General features: G+C 41.2%; 1 protein-coding gene across 1 annotated transcript; it reads left to right on the forward strand.

Moving 5' to 3' along the window:
* The first annotated feature begins 411 nt into the window (after positions 1–411).
* Positions 412–13619, forward strand: LOC134747207 (uncharacterized). The gene is made up of 19 exons (XM_063681842.1): positions 412–483; positions 956–1246; positions 3977–4318; positions 4560–4859; positions 4937–5272; positions 5363–5662; positions 5753–6091; positions 6169–6474; positions 6629–6970; positions 7050–7355; positions 7440–7775; positions 8043–8342; positions 9153–9488; positions 9656–9970; positions 10049–10390; positions 10587–10886; positions 10970–11150; positions 11416–11579; positions 13342–13619. The coding sequence occupies exons 1-19, from the start codon at positions 429–431 to the stop codon at positions 13575–13577; spliced, it is 5427 nt and encodes a 1808-aa protein (XP_063537912.1). The 5' UTR covers positions 412–428; the 3' UTR covers positions 13578–13619.
* The last annotated feature ends 1085 nt before the right edge of the window (positions 13620–14704 follow it).

The following is a 14704-nucleotide window of genomic DNA, read 5'->3' on the forward strand; positions in this document are numbered from 1 at the left end:
GAACTCAAACTAATAATGTATATTAGTATGTACCTGCCTATGCACAAGGTAAACACTCCGTTTCTGATATTTAATTGTTACGCTACATCACATACTCGTACCCTCTATATGTTTAATTAAGTCTACCAAAACTTTTAATTACGGCCCATAATATTTTATTGTATGCTAACTCGTTCACGTTTTTCCTGTAGGCACCGCAAAAACTGATAGGTACAAGAAAGTATATCATATCAGTCAGTCAGTATACAGCACGAGTAGGCATTTGATAGTATTATCATTTTCGGAAAGCGATATAACTTCTGCTGCTAGCTAGCAGCGCCTATTTTCAGTATATGTGTATCACGGGCTTTAGATATTGTTTGCTTAAATAATAAAAATGGGGGCGGAATTTGTTAGTTTGTGAATATTGGTGTGGTGATTAAGGCAAGATGCGGTGGACGGTTCTGTGTCTAGTGACGTATTACCTTGCCAGTCATGCTAATGGTTAGTATATATATACCTTGCTTTAGGTTAATATTTTCATGATGGAAATGGATTTTCCGTTTATTTCTATTTACCAAAAAAAAATACTAATTATTATTCACAACGACGGGACTTAATCGCGTAAAATAAGTTTTAAATTTACCTCCTAAGTTAGACGTTTTGAAACTTATTTTACGCGATTAATCGTAATCGCTGTCGTTGTGAATAATAATGTGAAAGTAAATCGTGACAGTTAAAAAAAATATTAACTTGGCTATCGCTTATTTATATTATCTAGGCATAATAATAATTTGGTCAACTTAAAGAAAATATTTATAACAATCGTTACTATTTAATAAAGTTGCTCTGTTTCCTTTTGGATATAGATTTAGGTAGTTTTTTTATCCGATAGGTATAAATAGCCTTCGAATCTATGAATTTATTAATTAGATTAAAGCTATACCGCACCCACTAATTAAATTTCTGTCAACAGCTCAACAAACATTGAAGACCATCAAGTTCCTCACTAACATCGGGGCCACCGTGGACATTAATCTCAGCAACACAGGGACCTCGGGAACATGTCGGCTAAAACAGCCCAACGGTCTAGAGGTCGACCTAGCCTCCCTCAACGTGGTCGGGGTTACAGTTCAGCCAAGCAGCAAATTTGTGTCATGTCGAGTCACCATTGGGCCAATGACAGCAGCGCTTCTTGGCAGTTGGGAATTGATTGAGAATTCAGGACTTACTTCCCGCATTCAACCCGCTACTATTGCTTGGGCTGGTAAGTTCTAGATTCATCTCCAGTAAATCTCGAAACATCATTAATGCTCAGTACGCCCCAACAGTCCAAATAGTTCACTTAGCGGCTCAAGTAGCAAGTAGAAGCTGTTTGCTGTGTATGAAGAGCAGCAGGGAGTTTATAAAGATTTTTAAATACCAAACAAAACCAAAATTCATTGATAGACCCGTTAAAATTTTTTTTAAAGCAATTTTCAAATATACGTAGGTCAAAATACAAATAATAATAAAAATTAAAACATGAACTAAAACTTAACTAACATGATAAAAACCTAAATAATCAATTTTATTTCGGGGCCACCGTGGACATTAATCTCAGCAACACCATGCATGTCGGCTAATTCAGCCTCGGTAGAGAGTATCATTTCGTTCCATTTGGAGTTGAAACTCTAGGTCCATGCATGCTCTAGGTTTGCAGAAATCGCGAAACGCCTGGTTGACGTAACTGGTGACCGAAGAGCTGGCGGCTTTCTCGCACAACGTATCAGCATTGCGATACAGCGGGGAAATGCCGCCAGCATCCTTGGTACAATGCCTCAAGGGCCTATTTTAGATTTCGGTGTGTACGCCATACATATGCTCTTGTGGCACGGACGTGGACCGACTGGGACACCATGGATTATCTTGTCAAAAAAGTGCCGGCCGTTTTTCAAGACATGCGTCGCTTAATGACATAATCCGTCGGTCTCTTGCCACCATCAATGTACCCGCTCTTCTTGAGCCGACTGGCATTATCAGAGATGATGGCAAGAGGCCCGATGGGATGCCCTTGGTTCCTTGGAGCTTGGGACGGATGTTGGTGTGGGATGCTACCTGCGTAGACACACTGGCACCGTCCCACCTCCAACGGACTAATGTAAAAGCGGGCGGAGCGGCGGAAAGCGCCGAAATTTTAAAACGTAATAAATATAAGAGCCTCGGTAGAGAGTATCATTTCATTCCATTTGGAGTTGAAACTCTAGGTCCATGGGGTCCCAGCGCGCATAAGTTGTTTGCAGAAATCGCGAAGCGTCTGGTTGACGTAACAAGATATATACCGTAGTACTACGTAAAGGAAATTAATAACTATAGCTTAAATCTAAAATAGGCCCTTGAGGCATTGTACCAAGGATGCTGGCGGCATTTCCCCGCTGTATCGCAATGCTGATACGTTGTGCGAGAAAGCCGCCAGCTCTTCGGTCACCAGTTACGTCAACCAGACGCTTCGCGATTTCTGCAAACAACTTATGCGCGCTGGGACCCCATGGACCTAGAGTTTCAACTCCAAATGGAACGAAATGATACTCTCTACCGAGGCTCTTATATTTATTACGTTTTAAAATTTCGGCGCTTTCCGCCGCTCCGCCCGCTTTTACATTAGTCCGTTGGAGGTGGGACGGTGCCAGTGTGTCTACGCAGGTAGCATCCCACACCAACATCCGTCCCAAGCTCCAAGGAACCAAGGACATCCCATCGGGCCTCTTGCCATCATCTCTGATAATGCCAGTCGGCTCAAGAAGAGCGGGTACATTGATGGTGGCAAGAGACCCACGGATTATGTCATTAAGCGACGCATGTCTTGAAAAACGGCCGGCACTTTTTTGACAAGATAATCCATGGTGTCCCAGTCGGTCCACGTCCGTGCCACAAGAGCATATGTGTGGCGTACACACCGAAACCCCGAGTCGCAAACCAGTCGCCAATCTAAGGAAGGCCGAATCCAAGAAAGTACCAGTATTAGGCGAAGGAAGGGCATGTAGCCAGTAACCCGCTTCCCGGGCTCCGACCGCCAAAAGCCTCGCGCGGTCTGGACCTGTACAGTTGTTTAGGAGAATATTGTAAGTTAAATCACAGTAAACATTATCCCAACTCCTTTGTGAATTTGGGTTGTCTGGAAATTGTTTTCCCGGGCAAGCAATTTTAAAAGCATTTTTCGCGTCCTCAAAGCCCGCAATCTCACAGTTTGTGGGCAAAGCCCTTAAAATATTTCCTATGAGACCAGACGTGATATGAGTGGACGCCAAAAAGGCTGGGGAAGAAATATTTCGTTTACGTAGTATCACAGTATATATCTTGTATGTAAATAAATGTTTAAAAAAAAGTAACTGTCCATTTTATTATACTACTATGTCAGAACCTAAATCTAAACCGAGACCGCGTGCGATCGCTTCTCCATACAAACGTAGTCCCTATTTTCCTCTCTCGATATTTCATGGAAAATATTTTTCACCTCAGCAGCTCGAACAAGCCTACTTTCGTCACTCCCTGGAGTGAAACAAAGTAGCTTTTTAATTTAGTGAAGGCCATGAACTGCCCCTTCAAACTTTGATCTTTTTTTTGTGTTTTTTTTTGTTTCTGAATTATTCAGTGTAATTCGAAATACATTTTAACCCTTAATATGTTCTCACTACTGAGGTAAAAAATTATGTGTGCAACACGAGAGCAAAGTTATTTTACATCTCGTGTTTTTGAGTCAAAATAAACACTCGCAAGAAAAACCAACTTTCCTCTCTTGTTGCACAAATAACTATAAAACAATAGTGAAAGCATCTTTAATTTAAGCAATACCTTAGATGGGTTAATTTTGGATCGACCTTTACACAAGAATAAGACAGTTAGATAATAAGTACAATTACTTACAGGAAAGTTATTCGCTGCGTACTTCTGCAAGTAAACAAGTTTGCTCATGCAATCTGAATTTTGTAGTTGATAAGAAATAACATTCTAATTTCAGATACCGCAAATCCAACAGCGACAGCACGACAAAGAGTCTTAAGTGGCGAACAACACTACAAAGTAGATTTAGGTGGTTTAGTCGTCGCAAACCTTCGCCGAGAAACCGGTGTTTTCGAAGGCTGCTTCATCACAGCCCCTGATGGCACCACCATGCCCTTGTCGGAAACTACTGACTATCCTGGCATTGAGTGGACTTTAAGATCCAATTCCGTGACAATTTGTCACGTGCAGCTGAGTCCTATTGACGCGGACATGGTCGGGGCATGGATGATGAGGGGTTGGTTCGTCCATGACGGGCTTTTGATCGAGGCGCAACAACCAGTTGTTGTTCACGAGGAAGGTATGTAGATGTAGATTGTATATAGGTACTTTAAAAATATACTTGCCGGGAATGAAAATTAAATAGAAGAAGACTAATTATATAATTATAAGACTTATTATTATAATATAGAGACAGTGACAATAAGTCTTCTTACTTCTTACTAGCCAATTGATAAGAAATAGCACAGACAGTGCTATCAGTCCTAGTGCTCAAACAAGGTGTTCCACTGTGACTGTGATTCAAAGTACATTTTTTACAGATGGAATCGAGTATTTACCCGCGTTGGAATATCTGACCCACACTGGAAACACTTACGATATCAGCTTGAATCTAACGGTCAACCTCGCCACTTGCGTATTAATCGATCCTGCTGGCACAGAACACACGCTTAGTGCAGCTTCCAGCATCCCAGGAGTCACGGTCTACAACGCCGACCGATATGTCATATGCCGCGTCCGTATAGGACCCATGGAACAGAGTTTGATAGGGGAATGGACGTTGGTTCAGCAGAACACTGATAATACTCAGCGTCGGCAACATGTAATTTTTCAATGGGCAAGTGAGTACTCACATAACCAAATAGCATTCGAGTAGTTGTCGGTGACGTGTGTCTTTAACGCATTTTTTATCTTCCAGATCCTTCCAATCCGGATGAAGAATCCTGGTTTGTGGTGCAAGATGTTCCAAGGCAAAGTTTTGCAACCTCTGGATCCACTACAGAGATATTTATAGGAAGAAACGAAGGCTTTTTTGAGTTTTGCTACATCACCACTCCTACCGGATTACATTTGCCTATGTACGGAAGGAACTATCCGGGAATACAACACGTATTATCCAATAGAGTATCATCGTGCGTTGTTGAACTAGGCCCCTTAAATGCTGAAATGTGGGGTGACTGGACCTTACACGCAAGACACGATGTTAACGGAAGACCCATCGAATTGGCGCAAGTTTTTCATGTTACCCAGGACAGTAAGTACTTACTTAGTATTAAAACAGGGATTTATGAACTCTTAATAATAGTCTGACATATTTAGTAAACAAAAATCTATTAATATACAGCCGGCGTCAGAACACTGCCACGTATGCGGCAATGGACAAACATAGGAGCCACAGTGGATATTAATTTGAACCAAACTGGAGTGGCATCGACTTGCCGACTCCAGGCACCAAGTGGAATTGAATATGCCATAACGCCCGGGGCGACACCTTTAGCCGGCGTCACCGTCCACAGCAGCTCTAGTTACGTATCCTGCCGAGTCACCATTGGACCAATGGCGGAGAATTTGTTAGGCCAATGGGTACTGGTTGAGCAAAGCACCGGGTCGCAGCGAAGACAACCTGTCATCATTCAATGGGCCCGTAAGTTATTGTATTATGACAATTAATTTATTCTTTCTTTCTTCTTTATAATTAAATGCATTTGGATAAACATATTTGTATTTCTTTCAGACCCAGCCGATCCCGAGAGGGATGCAAGACAACTGATTATTGCCCCCGAGTTAATACTACCTACTGACCTTGAAGGTATAGTAGAAGTAGGGGTCGGGCGAGAGATGGGTACCTTTGAAGGTTGTTTCCTGACCATACCAGACGGGACCGTGATCCCGGTGATGTACAACACCTTCTACCCTGGAATTAGGCTTGGTCAACCTAACAGGATTATTAGTTGTCCCATTGAGATCGGCCCAGTGACTGCTGGCATGGTTGGTCGGTATACGTTGTCAGGAATGGGTCACCATGTCGGAATCAGATCGGAGACGCAACAGAGTTTTACTATCATCGAAGATGGTAAGTGAACATCGGACAGTTCAAATGGCTATATTTCCAATTACGAACATAGGGTTAACATTTTTTGTCGATTATAGATGGAATTACGAACCTGCCACCACTTCAAGTACAGACGCATATAGGAGACAATGTAGATATAAATCTGGAACAAACTGGCAGTATCGGTATCGGAACTTGCATGCTCAGGAACCCAGGTGGACAGGTCTTTGTGCTAGACTCCACGTTCAGCAACCCTGGAATCACAGTGCACAGCAGCAGCAAGTTTGTGGCCTGCAGAGTAACCATCGGGCCGATGAGTGACGAGCTGTTGGGCGATTGGACTTTGATGCACCAAGTCGCTGGGCAAAGAGAGAGACGTGTTCATGCTAGTGTATTTTGGGCAAGTAAGTATTAATATATTCGTATTATCTGTCAAAAAATTTTACTTTTACTGTTTTAGTAGATATTTTTACTGTTTAAAATATATACCTTTTATAATACTGTTGTAGACATTGTAACAAGAAAGTATTAGTCTTATTAATCTCATTATGTTCACAGATCCATTGGACCCATCATGGTCTTATCAGATTATAACAGCACCAGAACAAAATGTGATCGGGGCATTCGGTGACATCATTACAGTCACCGTACCTCGGCAGGAGGATGCAGGTATGGCAATAAGCTGCGTCATCATAGCTCCCGATGGAACTGTTATGCCTCACTCCGAAGGCCACAATTACCCTGGAGTCGAATGGGCTAGAGCCAACAGTATTGCCTCTTGCACCGCTCGTCTTGGACCACTCGATGACAGCATGCTTGGCAGATGGACCTTGGCGTCGAGATTCGATGATGATGGATCACTTTTGGAGTCACAACAGTCTATTACATTAGGACGTAACAGTAAGTCGTTTAATAATGTGAATAATATAGTTGCTATTGAGTTACAAAGCTGGGACTAAAACTATCATTTATGTTTTAGCTGGAAATGAACTGGAGCTACCAGCGCTCGAGTATTTGACCAATGTTGATGCGTTAGTTGACCTAAGTCTTAATAATATGAATAGTCCAGTCCAAAGCTGCGCTCTCTTGACGCCTGATGGGGAATATCACGAGCTTGCTGCAAATTCAATTATAACTGGAGTTACAGTTCACGGGCCGAATAAATTTGTATCGTGCAGAGTAACCATCGGACCTATGACTGAGCAACTGTTAGGCACATGGACGCTAGTCGAGAATGATGCGGATGGTGGACACAGAAGGCAAGCTGCTTTGTTTTCATGGGCAAGTAAGTGTCGTGAAGTTTTTGATGATATATACTGAAGCTGTTTACGTCAAACCGAACCACAACTAATTATAACCTTAATTTCAGATCCGTCAAATCCCAATGCCGCGCCAAGATTAATGATCGCATCCCAATTGGAACTAAGAGCAGATACCGGTGAAATTCGTAATGTGTTCGTATCAAGAGAAGATGGGTTTTTCGAGGGTTGTTTCATCACCACCCCCGATGGTAGTGTCTTACCACTGTTTCCTCACATGGAGTACCCTGGCATCGCCCACGCCGGTATTAACAGATTAACAGCTTGCTTCGTCGACTTGGGACCAATGGACGCCGATATGGTTGGGACATGGACCATTGCCGCCAGATTCAATAATGCTGGTAGCAGAGTTGAGTCGCAGTTACCTATTAACATCGTTCTAGTCGGTGAGTAAAATGATGATGAATTATTTAAATTCAAAGTATGTACTGTAAAATTACTAGATAATAATTATGTGTGGTAGGAAGTATCCAAAAAACTAGCTATGATGTCAAGTCAGTTGGATACATAATACATAGCATAGCGCCATATAAATATACAATGTTTATCCGCTCAACCTATTCAATTATTCCATCAAAATTTTTAAACTGTCAACTCAAACTACAAAGGAACCCGTAAAAATGGTGTGAGTAATTAACTTGTTTGTCTAACAGATGGCACGCATATACTTCTACCTATCCACGAATTGACGTACTTCGGTGGTTACGTGGACTTAAACTTGAATCAAACTGGCGCTACCGGAGGTTGCAGTTTGATTACTCCTGACGGTCAAGAGCACATCTTAGGCACCACATCGAATATACCAGGAGTTGCTATACAACCAGCGAGTAAATTCGTCGCATGTAGAGTTGTTATTGGACCAATGACCGAATCTCTTTTGGGCGATTGGGTTATTACGCATTTGGGATCGGATGACACTGAAAGACATCAAAATATGACGATTGCTTGGGAAAGTAAGTTTATGAACTGGGTGCCCAGCCGACATGCCAATCGTTTAAGGATGACTCACGTTAGACCGGGCCGTGTCCGGGCCGGAGCTTCCGGCGCTTCATTTACTATGGAAAGCATCACGTGACCACCTGTCATGTCATAGAAAAGTAAGCGCCGGAAGCTCCGGCCCGGACACGGCCCGGTCTAACGTGAGTCATCCTTTACACTCCGTAGCGAACGAAATGCAACTGTCTGTCGCACTAATATGGAAGAGTGATAAAGACACAAAGCGTTACGTTGTCGTAGCGCAAGCGATTGTCATCTTGCCTAGGCACTCAGAACTACTTATTCTACGCAAATAATCACACAAAATGAATAAATCAGCTTTCAGATTTAGGAACGAATTTTGAGTGATTAAGAGTCCCCGGCAAGCTGGGCCGTATTTCACCTTCCCATACAAACGGAGTTTTGTACTCATTTTGAAACTACCTGTTGGATTGTAATGAAACTTTGCACATATAATGACATTAGGTATATCTATCTAGTTCTGTAATTAGTTTATATAGCTCTAGTATATAAAACAAACGAAGTAGAGCAAAAACAAGTTTTGTATGAAATACTTAAATTCGTTGTATTCTTTTAAATATGGTGTCTGGAGCTTACATAAATTAATTACAGACCTAGATATAGCTTATCCTATTGTAAGTACAAAGTTTTAGAGCAATCTAGCTAGTCGTTTAAAAATGAGGGCGTAACTACGTTTGTATGGAGAACCGAGCTTGCCGGGGACACTTTCTTTTATACATCCTTTGTTTACCACTATTTTTATTCAGACCCCGCGGACCCGTCGGCGCAACGGCAAGTAACAACTCAAGCTCAACAATCATACAGCGTTCGACCCAGCACCATTATATCCACTTCAATCGCACGTGAAAATGGCCTATTCGAGGGCTGTTTCCTTACCACTCCGGATGGCACAGTCCTGCCCGTTCTGGAGACCAATGCTTACCCTGGCACTATCTGGGCAGGGGCCAACAGAGTTACTGCCTGTTTCGTCCAAATAGGACCGGTTGATCCCGAGGAGGAAGGCACCTGGGTTCTAACCGCCAAAACTAACAATTATGGAGTCCGGACGGAATTACGGATACCTATCCAAGTAACACTTATACGTAAGTGACACCTATATCTTTTGTTTTATCATCAACTATCAAAACATAGTCTGAATTGATTTCGTAGCCACATTAAATTTTAAAATCAAACAAGGGATTTTTAAAATTAAAATTTAATAAAGTGCATGTGATTGTCTTTATTAATTCAATTTGAAAACATATTTTAGATGACCAGAACCTTCTCACGGATAATCTCCCAAGACGTGAAATCTTCACTTACACCGGAGGATTCGTAGACATTGCTCTCAACGAAACTGGAAATGTGGCTGGCTCCTGCAGCCTGAGGAATCCCGCGGGTCAAACCTTCCTCCTTCAGAACACCGTGATGGTATCGGGAGTTCAAGTGCGTGAAAGCAATCAATTTGTGTCGTGCAACGTTAGAATCGGACCGGTGTCCCAAGAGCTGCTCGGCACGTGGACTCTTATTCAACAGGACTCCTTGACAACGGAAAGAACACAACCTGTTCAAATATCTTGGGCCCGTAAGTTATGAAGCTGCACAGTATTTAAAGTTGATCACTATTGAATACGACTTTTAAAATATATTCTTTCCTTTGCAGATCCAGCAAGTCCACAAGATCCGCCGACGTTAATAAGGCGAGCTGTAGACGAAATCGTCGTGGAAGAAAACGACGTTTTCACCTTAGCAGCACCTAGAAACTACAACGACAGCTTTTCTGAGGGCTGCTATATCATCACTCCTGACTTCACAACTCTGCCAATCTTCGGCGACAACAGATACCCTGGTATTCAGAACGCTGAAGCCAACCGTCACACCGTATGTTTTGTGGACGTTGGTCCTATTACTGCTGAAATGGCGGGATCTTGGACACTCTTTTCGGTTGTCAATAGAGCTGGGGAGAGGATAATTTCAGAGAACCCTGCTCATATAACTATTAGCGGTAAGGTCTTATTGGCTCCTAATTTTGATTTTTATGTGAATTTTATAGAATCTAATTAAGTGGATTATTTTACATCTTTAGAATTTATCTGAATTCATATTTCATTAAGGTGCAGGTAGAAACTAAAATGACTTTACTGACGTATAAGCAATGTTTTCTCCTAAACTCCTGAAACACTTCCGCTTCTTCATTTTAGACGGAGTCGTAAGATTGCCAACTCTTCAACACGTCGCACATGAGGGTCACTTTATCGACCTGGCTTTAAATCAAACGGGTCAGACAGGGAACTGTCTCCTCAGGTTTCCATCTGGTCACGAGTACACCTTGACTACAGCAGGAAGCCTGGACGGCATCACAGCACACGAACAGAGCAAATTCGTGTCCTGTCGGGTGGTGATAGGGCCGATTACTGAGACGCTAATCGGTGATTGGGTTTTGATACAACAGTTCACCGATCCTCATTTGAGGGAACAGCCAGCTACAATTTCTTGGGCCAGTAAGTCAAAAATAATCTTTGTGTTTAATTTTCGAATTATTTATATCAAAGGGCCAACTGAGTAACAAACCAATATCTTGCAGATCCCGATGATACAACGGCGGAAGTGTGGGATATCAGAACAGAACCCGACCGAGACATTTACGGAGACTACGGAGCCTCTGTCCAGATCTCCATCCCACGGCAGAACCTTGACTATCTCTTCGAAGGCTGTTTCATCACGACGCCTGACGGAACTACCCTTCCTATTTTCTCCACCCATGCGTAAGTTTTACTCAGTTGAACATAATTTAATTTGTGATAGGTAAATAATATTTATAATACAAAAGTACAATGTAAAGATTAAGATTAATGATGTATTTTCACCAGAGCATCACATTATTCACAATAGCTGCATATTTAGATAAACAAACAACTTTTGCGTAAGCTATAATTTATTAGAAACTGTGATGGCCCGCCGTGTCATAGACGCGCTAGTTTATCCACAAAGCTGTTTCCTTCGCCGCATTCAATGATGTATATCATCCAGGTACCCCGGAATCGCGCACTTAGGAGTGAACCGAGTGACAGCTTGCTTTGTGGAGCTCGGGCCTATAGACAGCGACATGGCAGGGACCTGGGTCCTGGCAGCCAGGTTTAATGACAATGGAGTCCGCCACGAGGACCGCCAGCCGTTCATCCTTGCTATTGGACGTGAGTACCACCCCCCCAAAACATTGGTTTTAGTCTGTTGATTTCTATTGTATGCTATAACATAAAAAGCTTTAATTTCAGGCAGTCAGTACCTACCCATAGTGCATAAAACGTAAATTAAAACTAAATTGACACTGTAAAGGGGTGCCTCTCATGTTAAAATTAAGTTAAAACTAAGATTGCACATGTTAAGTTCAGTCATTTTTTGTTCAGATCCATGTGAACAGAAATCCAGCGCACTCCTTATATCGTCAGAGACAGCCTTTAGATATATTTAAGTACATATATACTTAATGTCAATGTTGATCCCCGTAAGCTAGTATTAATCTTGGCATCTCAGTCTGAAGTCTGGCCTAAGACCATTTGTTAGTAATCCATACTAATCCATACTAATATTATAATCCGAAAGTCTGTCTCTGTCTGTCTGTCTGTCTGTGTGTTACCTCTTCACGCTTAAACCGCTGAACCGATTTAGTTGAAATTTGGTATACAGATAGTTTGAGTCCCGGGGAAGGACATAGGATACTTTTTATCCCAGAACTCACCCCTCAAGGGGGTAAAAAATGGGGTGGAAATGTATAGTGTGGACCAATTTGGGGGTGAAAAAAGGTGGATTAAAAAGCAGATTTGTTTAAGAATTAAGGTACCCAAATTACTAATTCCACGCAGACGAAGTCGCGGGCAAAAGCTAGTTTTTTAATAACTCTATCTTCTTAATCGCAAGTAGAAACTTAGGAAAGTTTAAGGAAATTTATCTACAATATTTCGTTAACTACATCCGTCGTTTGTCTATTGTATTGTATACGAGGATATATTAGAATCACTCGTATAGTTAACGCTATCTCTACTGAGCTCGTTCACTTACCTGTACTAACAATGGCATTCTGTTAAACAAAAGCCATTATTTCTTATATGTGAGCGCGTGGCCTTTGCGCCTGAGCGCGTGGCCATTGTGTGTGAGCCTCAGGCACAAAAAGACCACGCGCTCACACAAAAGAAATAATGGCTTTTTCCCCTCACTAGCTCGGAAAGTTGTCGTTTATCCTTCAATACAAGCGGGGAAAAACACGTTTTATCCACTAGTGGGGAAAGTAATTTGACCTTGGATGGAGCGTGTTTAAGTAGCTTGACAGATAACAAAACGTAAAACGCTCATGATAATGGTTCGTTCGATATTAATTATCATTAAATAAATGGTTTGAGAATCTAATAAAAAATACCAAATTTAGCTTTATTTAATGATTTTAAGTCATAAACCTGAAAATTCCATAAGAAACGTTTGTTTTTTTATAATGATGTTAAATATAATTCTGAACGTACAAGTAGAGTCGATGCAATTTCAAAACGCATCGTTGACATTTCATACATCAGAAATGTCAACATTGTCAACAAATTTTTTACTTAAAACCTTTTCTCACCGACTTGCGTAAAAATACCCAACTTCCAGAGTTTTCTGTTATAATATCGTAAAGAAATGAGTGATTCCAGTGATGAAGATGACGCCAGTGGATGTTGCACTTTCCTCGCTATAGTGAGGTGAAAAGTTTTGTGTTACACACGGGCGCAAATGTATTTTACTTCTCGTGTGTTGAAACACTCGCGGGTAAAATACAACTTTGCACCCTTGTATAACAAATAACTATTGTTTAACAGAATGCCATTGTTAGTACGTAAGTGAACGAGCTCAGTAGAGAATTAGAGATAGCGTTAACTATAACATGTATTCTTTCTGCGTCAGAATTCTCATGTATTTTTTTTGCAGCTCCTCCAGCCACCTTCAACGCGACAGCCCTCATTGTCAGCCTGACGGTGATCTTCGGCCTCGTCCTTATCGTGGTGGGAGTCTTAAGCTACAAGCCAGCGAGGGACTGGAGCTCGGGCACGTGGAACCAATCGCGGTCCTGGAGTACGCAGAGATGGAACCGACTTCGGTCTAGCATGCGCAGTGTTTCTAGTAGGAGTCCTGTCGTTGATCATGAGTTAGGGTCGAGGAGCTAGTTGTATTTGTTTTAAATTTTGTTATAAAATTTGACATACTTAGAATATGAGAAGGTTAGTTTCAACGGGAAATATAGCCAAGTCGTGTTTTTTTTTTCAATTTTTCAAACTGAAATGGGCCCCTGTAGTACACACAATGTACACATATATATTATATTATAACAAACCTATGTATAATGATCCAATATTTGTGTCCTTCATGCTTCACGATATTTACCTATAATTTGTTATTGTAACAACTGCTTTTTATTTATTCGTAATATATATAGGTACTCTGTATGACAATAGAATATGATATGAATAGGTATTCGCGTGCTATCGCGAATTGTTTTTTGTAAAAGTGAATAGATATTTTAATATGGAACTGTGATATACTGAGTGACAGGCAAAAAATAAGTACTTATAGGTATAGGACTATATTATACAGTTTTATGTATTGTATTAATTTTTAATAAATAGTCTGATGAGCTTTTATGATTATAAATATTATAAATTATGATCTACTATTAGATATATATCATGTTTATCTCATATATTTGTGATAAAGAACTGTATACTGTATATAGCTGTAATTAAAATAATTAATACCCGATTGATTTGTTATCATTTCATCACTAGGGAATGGAGGTTTCTCACGTATCCTTTATCTCCTAAATCTATTTTACCTTCATGATAAGCTTAGATACAAATATAAATAGAACACGACTTAAGGTGACACTCGGATGGTAACTCCGGACAGGCGGGCACGGGAATTGTCCCAAACCATCCTCTAGCAGCAATCGGATAGAGCTCAAAAAGCACGCCGCACTCGCGCTTAGCCACACATCAAGGGGCCTAGCCAAAATGACAATCATACATCGACAAACAAACCGTCTCGTGTGATGCGGAAGGGTCCTGGATTTTCCCCAGGGGCCCTATTCGAGATGCACAACTGTCAGTTTCGGCTTCAACATCAGTTCAACAGTGGAATTAATCATTTGTTCATCAACTGTGGAAAGTATCATTTGGTACAATCAAAACTCATTCATTGAAAAAATTATGCAACAAAAATCAACTTTGTTTTCTTACTACTATACGGTTTAAAATGGCTCTGAACTCGGCGTGGTTCGGTTTGGTTTCGTTGTCAC

The sequence above is a fragment of the Cydia strobilella genome, chromosome 1, assembly GCF_947568885.1.
Source record: "Cydia strobilella chromosome 1, ilCydStro3.1, whole genome shotgun sequence".
Classification (NCBI taxonomy): Eukaryota; Metazoa; Arthropoda; class Insecta; order Lepidoptera; family Tortricidae; genus Cydia; species Cydia strobilella.